Genomic DNA, 10,767 nt, shown 5'->3' with positions numbered 1-10,767 from the left:
CGTTGGATAAGTCAGTTAGAAAAGTTACTTTTTTCATAAGTCAGTTAGAAACGAAGCTCAATCCAAACAATCTTCTGAGTTGCAATAAGTCACAAACCTCAGTTTCATGCTTTCCTGTATGCTTTTGGCATTCCAAACGGTAATCCAAACAAGCCCAAATGCTCCGGTGAAGAAGAAGAAGCAAAGTTGAGGAGTTGACAGAATGAAGAAAGAGAAAAATATGTAAAGAAGTAAAGGTTTGAGACAGATGAAAATTTTAGAGAGAAAATGAAGTTGTAGACTATTGATTAGGCATGAGAAGTCATTGTTAAAATTTTAATTGTCCATATTAATTTACTTCTGAAAAATTTAGCGGCTTGTTCAAAATAAAGAAATATAGAGGCAAAGGAAGTCATTTTGGATGGAAAAATATGGCCATCAATTTGAGACCTTTGGTGTTTCTTTAACGTTAGACTTATCTTTAATTATGGAGAATTTAATTAATTATGGGATAATCTTAAAACTACATTTATGGGCACAAATCTCAAAAATTTTTAATAAACAATTTTTTTGGTTGACCCTAGTATATATCTACTAACGGTGGCAGTGACTAACCCTCTCGCATCATAAACTTTCCAATGGGACTTCAATGTTGGCCATGAGACACTCTCCGTATACACCCCTAATAATCAAATCTCTAACTAGATGTTTAAAGAATCCAACAAATACCAACTGTGCTATAGCTTGTGATTTCAATAAAAAATATTTATACTATGATATGATTTAAAAATAAAAATATTATAAAATTTTAAGCATTCAATTGTTAAATATTTTTAATTATGTTTATGTATATGTTTCTGAGTCATATGGTGTGAGATTGATTGTTAAGTGTTGACTTGTTAACGTGCTACTTCTTCCAATTATTTTATTTTATTCGGACATATGTTGTAATGTTGTCAGCTTTTTATTAGTTTAAATTGACTTAGATTTTTATTAGTTTAAATTGACCATGTCCATATCAATATATTTGTATATAATATTATTTTTAATTTAATTATCTTATTACTATTCTGGCAAATCAGTTCCAATATTATAAAATTTGAAGCATCAATTGTTAAATATTTTTAATTATGTTTATGTATATGTTTCTGAGTCACATAGGTGAGATTGATTGTTGAGTGTTGACTTGTTAATGTGCTACTTCTTCCAATATTTTATCTTAATGGGACATATGTGTGATGTTGTTAGATTGACTTAGATTCTCTCTCTGATTTAAAATTCGGTCTGCCTTTTAAAATATTGTTGAGCACCAAATGCGGTCTTCAATTTGTGAGGTGTAGCTGTAGAGTTTAAGTAAATGAATTGCTAGACTTAGGGTATGTTTGGCTCAATAAAAGTTTAGATTATATTATTTATGTGCTTGTTTCGACCCTTCAATTATTTAACTCTACCTTTCTTATGGCCTGCTGTATTTGGCGATCAATGAACTAATGGAGTTTGAATAATCGCATCTCAAGAATATAGTATGATGGGAGAAAGGAACAAAACTGCATGGATATGACTTCATTGGCAACGCAGGAAAGCAACTTTATCCAATTATGTAATTGAATTTTGATGACTTGCGACTCGACCAAATTGACTTCAAATTACCAGAAAAAACTTTTTGCCAAAAAACGATCTTTTGCCTCAAAAAAAATTGATAATTCATAAAACAACGTATTCATGGATGAGACATATAAGGGGGGGGGAAAAAAGACTTCAATGGTTTTTCTAAAATTAATGACTTAATCATAAATTCACTTGGCTTTCATAAAAAATACTTCATTGATAATTACTGCTTCGGTCATAAATAAAAAATTTAATTGTACTATAATCTGCACTACAAGCTAGCATGATCGTATATTTATAACTGAAAGTAGTATTATATAAATAAGGAAATATGCAATATACTGTGTCTTTGACACAGTATATTGCATATTTCCTTATTTATATAATACTACTTTCAGTTATAAATATACGATCATGCTAGCTTGTAGTGCAGATTATAGTACAAATTAAATTTTTTATTTATGACCGAAGCAGTAATTATCAATGAAGTATTTTTTATGAAAGCCAAGTGAATTTATGATTAAGTCATTAATTTTAGAAAAACCATTGAAGTCTTTTTTCCCCCCCCCCTTATATGTCTCATCCATGAATACGTTGTTTTTATGAATTATCAATTTTTTTTGGAGGCAAAAAGATCGTTTTTTGGCAAAAAAGTTTTTTCTGGTAATTTGAAGTCAATTTGGTCGAGTCGCAAGTCATCAAAATTCAATTACATAATTGGATAAAGTTGCTTTCCTGCGTTGCCAATGAAGTCATATCCATGCAGTTTTGTTCCTTTCTCCCATCATACTATATTCTTGAGATGCGATTATTCAAACTCCATTAGTTCATTGATCGCCAAATACAGCAGGCCATAAGAAAAGGTAGAGTTAAATAATTGAAGGGTCGAAACAAGCACATAAATAATATAATCTAAACTTTTATTGAGCCAAACATACCCTAAGTCTAGCAATTCATTTACTTAAACTCTACAGCTACACCTCACAAATTGAAGACCGCATTTGGTGCTCAACAATATTTTAAAAGGCAGACCGAATTTTAAATCAGAGAGAGAATCTAAGTCAATCTAACAACATCACAACATATGTCCCATTAAGATAAAATAATTGGAAGAAGTAGCACATTAACAAGTCAACACTCAACAATCAATCTCACACTATGTGACTCAGAAACATATACATAAACATAATTAAAAATATTTAACAATTGATGCTTCAAATTTTATAATATTGGAACTGATTTGCCAGAATAGTAATAAGATAATTAAATTAAAATAATATTATATACAAATATATTGATATGGACATGGTCAATTTAAACTAATAAAAATCTAAGTCAATTTAAACTAATAAAAAGCTGACAACATTACAACATATGTCCGAATAAAATAAAATAATTGGAAGAAGTAGCACGTTAACAAGTCAACACTTAACAATCAATCTCACACCATATGACTCAGAAACATATACATAAACATAATTAAAAATATTTAACAATTGAATGCTTAAAATTTTATAATATTTTTTATTTTTAAATCATATCATAGTATAAATATTTTTTATTGAAATCACAAGCTATAGCACAGTTGGTATTTGTTGGATTCTTTAAACATCTAGTTAGAGATTTGATTATTAGGGGTGTATACGGAGAGTGTCTCATGGCCAACATTGAAGTCCCATTGGAAAGTTTATGATGCGAGAGGGTTAGTCACTGCCACCGTTAGTAGATATATACTAGGGTCAACCAAAAAAATTGTTTATTAAAAATTTTTGAGATTTGTGCCCATAAATGTAGTTTTAAGATTATCCCATAATTAATTAAATTCTCCATAATTAAAGATAAGTCTAACGTTAAAAGAAACACCAAAGGTCTCAAATTGATGGCCATATTTTTCCATCCAAAATTGACTTCCTTTGCCTCTATATTTCTTTATTTTGAACAAGCCGCTAAATTTTTCAGAAGTAAATTAATATGGACAATTAAAATTTTAACAATGACTTCTCATGCCTAATCAATAGTCTACAAACTTCATTTTCTCTCTAAAATTTTCATCTGTCTCAAACCTTTACTTCTTTACATATTTTTCTCTTTCTTCATTCTGTCAACTCCTCAACTTTGCTTCTTCTTCTTCACCGGAGCATTTGGGCTTGTTTGGATTACCGTTTGGAATGCCAAAAGCATACAGGAAAGCATGAAACTGAGGTTTGTGACTTATTGCAACTCAGAAGATTGTTTGGATTGAGCTTCGTTTCTAACTGACTTATGAAAAAAAGTAACTTTTCTAACTGACTTATCCAACGCAATCTGAATCAACTTTTCTAACTGACTCATAGAAAAATTGTGCAAAACTTATGATCTAATTAGTTATGTGATTCTATTTACTTTAATTAGAGACCAAATAATATTTTAATTTATATTCATATTTGTTCATTATGTATATTTAATTAATTATCTACAATATATTTTCAAATTTTTCTCAGTAACAAATATTTTTATTTTATAATTTTAAAAATAAACTATTTATATTTTATCATAATATTTTACATTTTTTTAAATTATTATCACATTAAAAATAAAATTTCAAACACTACTCCATATCTTTTTCAATCATTTTACAACTAAACTAACTTTTCTATTAATCATCCAAACAACTTTTGACTTTTTTAACTGACTTTTTAAAGCATCTATCCAAACATAAATTGTATTATACTAACTGACTTTTACTCTAACTTCAGTTACAAAAGTCAGTTGGGTTAGAAGTCAGTTTTGCCAACGCCAATCCAACATACCCTTGTCTGTTTCTCTTTGCAGCACAAATGGTGTTTCAGAGATATGAATCCTGAGTTTTCTACAATGTTTTTTTTGGTGTTTTTTTCATCATTTATTGCAAAACTTCATATCATATCAGTAGGTATTTTAAATATGCACATTTCATCCCCAGTTTTTTCTCCTCTTAGATGTGTCTTGATCTTTCTTCTCTTTCTCTTTTGCTCAAATTTGACCCGTCCGGCTATTGAAAACCCGCTCCGGTTTGCATGTTAACTGCGGGTTCTGGATCAAAAGTCTGCCTTAAAATGGTCCAAAACAGCTTAATGCACAGAACGCACTACAAAAATTTGACTTTCATCGGCGACAAAGTCGCCGCTGAAAGTCAAAAGTCGCCGCTGCAAAGTTTTAGCGGGCCAGGTCGTTGCTGTAGCGGCCGTCGTTGAAACTTATCAGCAGCGACAAAATAAAGTCGCCGCTCAAAAGATATCCAGCGGCGGCAAGCTTTATATCGCCGCTGAAAGCTGCATCTACAGTGGCGACAATTGTGTCGCCGCTGAATGTTGTCGCTGAAAACCCAATTTTTTGTAGTGACAGTTAAACCTACTAAAACCCAAGAATATGTTTTGAAAGAAGGGAAGGGAAGGAAATAGAAAAATCCCAACTGCAAGCACTTCTGGTTTTGGAGAAGGGAATTGACGAATTAATTAACATCCACATCTGGATATTATCAAACACATGTAGATGTCAAACAAAAACTCTATTTTTAGAGATTTAACGATAATAAAAGAAGCAGAGCCCAAGATCAATTAGAGCCCTCTTATTCGTATAGCAGAAGCGAGAAACTTCTTGCACGCCAGAGGATTGACGAACAAAAGGAGATTAAAAAGAAATAAAACTACTAAGTAAAACATTATTACTGAGACACTTTGATAACCTACTATCTCTAATTTTTAATCTAAAATTGAGCTGATTAATTTAAAGAGGTTAAGAAAATTAAATAAATAACTTTAAAGTATTGTATTTATCATTTTTCTTTAAAGTAATTTGTCCGACATATATCATTTAATGATACATATAAGTATTATAGAGAGACCATGTATCATACTACTTGTGGTTCTTAACATAAGAGCAAGTTAATTAATTTGAGTAGATTAAAAAAATTAATTAAATTAGTTATTTATAATAAATAAGCATTGTTTTTTATAAAATATCCTTACTAATTATGTGTATTAGCTAGAGTTGGCATTTGACGAAACTTTTAATATGTATACTACTACAAAGATTATCTTGAAAGAAAATAGATACATGCAAAAGACAAAATGAATTATAGTCTTATATTTAAGATCTAATTGAATGTCAAATTAACTCTTATATTAAAAATTGGAGGTAGGATACTATAAGTTAACAATTTTTGGGCTTCCTTAATTTCTTCAAATAAATTAGATGGATATTATATCGCGAGGTAGTAAAACTTAAAGATCATCATCTGCAAGTTGCAAATTAGAGTACTTTAACTTCTCAAATGATTTTTGGGTCTCGGAGGGTAGCTGCTCCGCTTCAAACAACGGCATGTCAAACTTCGAATTCCGGTGTCTGCATGCGCTGGCCAGCAGAAACTGGATTTGATATGTATCCGATGAGCTTGCAAAAGACTCCAGATCCAAATCACAATTACAAATATCTAATATCCATGTAAGAGATTTTATAGTGATGATTTATATATTTTCTCATTGTGTGATCTATGTGGTTCTTGATTGATTCGAAACAATGCAAGGATGAACGTAAGTAGCGAAAGAATAGGATAAAAATAGAGCCCTCTTATTCATAAAGCAGAAGCGAGAAACTTCTTACAGAGCAGCAGCCAGATTGCACAAAAGGAAATTAAAGAGAAATAAAAGTACAAGAACTAGCAAACACAGGAAGGAGCAAATGAAGTTTGATAACTTGGCGGAGAGATCATCGCCTAAAACTTGCTAGTTGCAAACGCTGGCAGCAAAGTAATTAGAGTCTGGATCTGAAGAGTATTTTCTCAAACGATTTTTGGCTGTTAGAGAGTAGTTGCTCCCCACGGAACAACGCCTTTGCTGCGGCCAAAGCCTGTTCCATGGCGCTCTTGGTCTCATGACATGAGGGTCTCTTAAGCTTCAAAAGATACGCTGCAACGACCATCTCAATCCCCACGTTCGCTGTCGGCTCCTTAATACTGCACAGAACTTTCAGGTGGTTCACTATAGTTCTTTCTTCAACGTCTTTCCAATTGAAGTTCAGTAAGCAAATACCACAGGAAAAAGAAAAGGTTAATTATATTGATGCTTAATATGATATACAAATTGCACAATTTAGAAGATGACGACGACTGCGAACTCGGAACGCACCATGTGGCTAAGGTAATCTTCCTACTACTACACTTTGAGCATCCGATCTACCTTTAACGGTTAATGGAGATGGTGAATATCCAGTGCTCATCAAGTGATGAGCACCGAATGCAGGTCGGGCGAGGGTTTTCCCACAGCGTTGCTTATATCTTGAAGCACACCCTGCTGAAAAATGTCATCACCTCCGTTTCCTCTATTCTCTGCGTCATCACGTTCATGATTTCTACCTTTTGGAGAGTTCATGGTCATCTATCTCTCAACCTCAACCTTCGATCGATGGCACACCCCCTCTCAAGTGCAGCTTTTATGCTCTAAATTAGTTTTTATCCGGTTCGGAACCTCTCCTCTTTTCTTCTCATCCTCTTTCCTCCTCTTCTTTTTTTTAATTGTTAGATTAACATATTTCAACAATTTAAATTTTATTTTTTATAAAGTAATTATAAAATTTTTTTAAAAAAATTTAGTGCCCTTGCAAATCATTAAAATTAAATTTTAATATAGTTTATAATTTATAATTTATTTATTGTTATAATTTACTATTTTAATAATAGCTTTAAAAATATTTAAATCTAATCATTAAAATATTAATCTAATAGTTAAAAAATGAAGAGAAAGGAAAAGGATGAGAAGGGAAAAGGAGAGGTTCCAAACCGGTTTTTATCTCCCTCCATCGGCTCATCCTTGTGAAACAAAATAAACAATCACTTTATTAAGGGTTTGATTTGCCCTCGTTAATATCATCTTTTAATTTGCTTGGATGAATTCTTACTTCTTCATTCAAGTCAACATCTCCACTTTATTTGTTTGGATTATGCAACTTGTATGGGGAAAACAAATAAGTTTAAAACCGCCGGGGGGGGGGGAATCAAAGTCAGCAAAGAATTGCTAATTTTTTAAAAGAAATTTGCCTACAGTAGGTTCCAAGTCTCTTGGAAAAAAAGAAAGAAAAGAACTACAAGTAGGTGTTCCACATTTCATTTAATACTACTAGGATTATAGGAATTTAATATTCATAAATTTGACTTGTCAATCGCGCAACTCAAATTGTAAATTGAATATAATACTCCTTCTATCTTTATTTTAGCCTTGATCTTAAATACTACGTCCGATTATTAATATAAGAACTTCTTTGATATTCAATTTAATTCTAAACATGAAATCTCAGTCCATCAGGAAAAGTAGATGTACTTGGAGTTTTTTTCATCACAATCATTGGAATCGTTGTGGGAAAACGCAGATGAATGATGATGTTTCGGTTTATTTGTTTTTTTTTTTTTGCCATGATTTTTGGTTCACTTGTTGACTTAGGGGCCTGTGAATAAATTTATGTGAAATTTATAAATCATTAAAAAATAAAATATCATGCTGTTGTAGCAATTTTTTTTAAAAATAAAACAAAAACAAATGCAATAGTTCGGAGCAAGTGTGTGGGGTTATAAATAATGGCGATGTGAGGGACACCAGGGCAGGTGCAGGCGTGCAGCCAATTTGGCGAAGCGGAAATAAAGTAGGTGAAGTGATATTTGTTGAGTTTTGAGGTGAGATGTGCTATGTACGCACTGCCGCTGTAGATGTCATTCTTTCTATTTTTGTTTCACTGATATTAACTTCACACTGTCGTTTGTCAGGCCTAATGGGAGGTGAATGGATCGTTGAAATTGAAAGGGCGCTGGGATGCGTGGATCTAGATATAGTAAAGACGGGCAGTATTTGCAGGGTTCCAAACAAAATTCGAGAAGCCGAAGCTGAAGCCCAAGACAAAGACAAAGACAAAGGCTACTGTTACAGGCCTCGGTTTGTGGCCATGGGAACCATCCACAGGGCCACCAGCAGAAGCGACCTGCAAATCATGGAAGTGACCAAATGGCGCTACATGAAGTCGCTTCTTTCGCGTTCAGGGTCAAGGGGCGAGGATATGAAGAAGACCCTTAAAGATTGCTGCAAGGCCATTAAAACCATAGAGGGCCAAATTCGGGCAAGCTATGTGGAGAAAATAGACATGGGAGCAGAGGAGTTTGCCAGAGTCATGTTACTTGATGCCTGCTATCTCTTCGAGCTTCTGCTGAGGCTCAAAGAGAATAGGACTGATGATCCTCCCATGGATAACAAGGAGAAGATGTTGCGTCTTCTCACTGATCTCACGCTGCTCGAGAACCAAATCCCTTTCCTCCTCCTCACAATTTTGCACGAGCGACTTTTCACTGCTCAGCAACACAAGTCTGTACCTTCTCCCCAACAACTTGCCGAGTCACTCTTTGAATGCAACCTTGCCGGAGGTGCTCATTTCCTTCACCTCATCCACTCGTGCTCCCCTGATACCTATGAAAACAAAAAGGAACGCGGGAAGCATCCGCAACTGCAGCGCTGCGCTAGAAAGCTTCAGGCTTTTGGAATCAGAATAATCGGCAAGGCTTCCGAAACTAAGTATTCTGACGGTAATAATAGTACATGCTGTTAAACTAGTAATTTAACCCTACCACTACTATTATTGTATGAGTTATCAATGAAGTAGTCACCCGATTAATTTGCAACATTGCAGGCAATAAGGAATCAGATATTGTGACTGCTGCACTCAGGGAATTCGTGGACAAGTTCAATTTCGAAATAACATTTGAAGGAGGAAAACTGGAAATCCCAACGCTGCACATAAAAGAAGCGACAGAAGTGAAATGGAGGAATTTGATTGCTTGGGAGCAAATCGGTTTGACTGGAATCGGCTACAAATTCACCTCCTACGCTTACTTTTTCAAAGGTTTGGTGTGTTCTCTTGACGATCTCAAGCTGCTTAAACACAAAGGAGTCATCACGGTGCATAACGAGGCCATCAACGACGAGGATTTGGTGAAAATGTTCCAAAGCATCACAAACGGCGCGGAACAAATGGATTCCAGATACAGGACAATATGTGAGGGATTGAACAATGCCGAGGTGAAAGGTGTGGCGGGACGTCGCGTCCTCGTTTTCACAATGTCGTGGCATTATTTGCGGTATTTTGTGGAAGGATCAAAATTCTGGCTCTTCAGGCTCGCATATATCTATTTGGGCACTGCATGGAGGATCGCCGGAGTTTTTTCCGGTATAGCCCTGTTTGGTCTTACTATTACGCAGACCGTTTATTCAATACGGGCTGTAGAGTGAGATTTAGACAAACATGCAGGGAATCCATTATGTTCACTTGGATGCTAGTGTTGAATAAAAACCCCGTCTAAATTAAATACGTGTGTTCCTTTTGGTGGAACCAAGTCAATGATATAATATTTTCAAATTCACCGTGATGGGATATGAAAAGAAATATTTATGATTTTATTATATTTCTAGGATATCTAGTTATTTGGATTTATTATCATTTTAGGATTTATTTAGATTCATTAATATTTTAGTATTTTTATTATTAGGAGTAGTTATTATTATTATTTTTATTTGTTTAAGTATAATTATATCTAGGGTTTTCACTCTATGACAAACTTGATTATTGAATGATATTGCAGTTATCATTTTCTCTTGACTTGTTTCCTCTTCTCCGTTCTTTATGTCCCCTTCTTTGCTCTTTGTAACCTCTTTTCTCCTCCTATTTTACCTCAATTTGGCATCAAAGCCCAGTTGGTGCTTTCCCTGCGTGTTTAATTTGTTTGTTTTTTAAGTCCAAACACGCTCTTCTTTGAAAATCTTCCATAACCGCCGCTATTCACCATCCTTTATCCTTTTGCCATTTTTCGATGTTGTTTCACCACACCGCCGCCATCATTATTATCATCAACTAGAACACGGTCAGATCCAAAAATTTTAAGAACTACATTGAGGTCAAATTTTAAGAACTAAAAATAACATCAATCCTGAGAAGATTTATATGAATTATATTTTTATGATATAGAATTGATGGTGAAAAGTTGTGTGTGTGTGTGTGTGTGTGTGTATACGCGTGTGTCCATCAGAAGTAAAATAAGGTCGCATATTCTCCAAACCAGTCTCATCTTTATCGTAGTATCAGAACGTGGTTCCAAATTCAACGAAAACACAGTAAGCGAATCAAAAGCAC

The 10,767-nt window shown here is 33.8% G+C and overlaps 1 protein-coding gene across 1 annotated transcript; it reads left to right on the top strand.

The window, feature by feature from the left end:
* The first annotated feature begins 8,364 nt into the window (after positions 1 to 8,364).
* LOC114733675 (UPF0481 protein At3g47200-like) lies at positions 8,365 to 9,869 on the top strand. Its single transcript, XM_028921176.1, has 2 exons — positions 8,365 to 9,166; positions 9,271 to 9,869. Exons 1-2 carry the CDS (start codon positions 8,365 to 8,367, stop codon positions 9,867 to 9,869), a joined length of 1,401 nt encoding a protein of 466 aa, XP_028777009.1.
* Positions 9,870 to 10,767: the final 898 nt, after the last annotated feature.

The sequence above is a fragment of the Neltuma alba genome, unplaced genomic scaffold (assembly GCF_004799145.2).
Source record: "Neltuma alba isolate B1F8T4 unplaced genomic scaffold, ASM479914v2 tig00002605_pilon, whole genome shotgun sequence".
Classification (NCBI taxonomy): Eukaryota; Viridiplantae; Streptophyta; class Magnoliopsida; order Fabales; family Fabaceae; genus Neltuma; species Neltuma alba.
Note: the sequence above shows the minus strand (reverse complement) of the source record. Positions and strands in the feature narration are given on the sequence as shown.

Coding starts and splice junctions, on each gene's coding strand:
- LOC114733675 (XM_028921176.1), top strand. CDS start 8,365: ATGGGAGGTGAATGGATCGTTGAAATTGAAAGGGCGCTGGGATGCGTG. Junction 9,167..9,270: donor CGAAACTAAGTATTCTGACG/GTAATAATAGTA, acceptor GCAACATTGCAG/GCAATAAGGAATCAGATATT.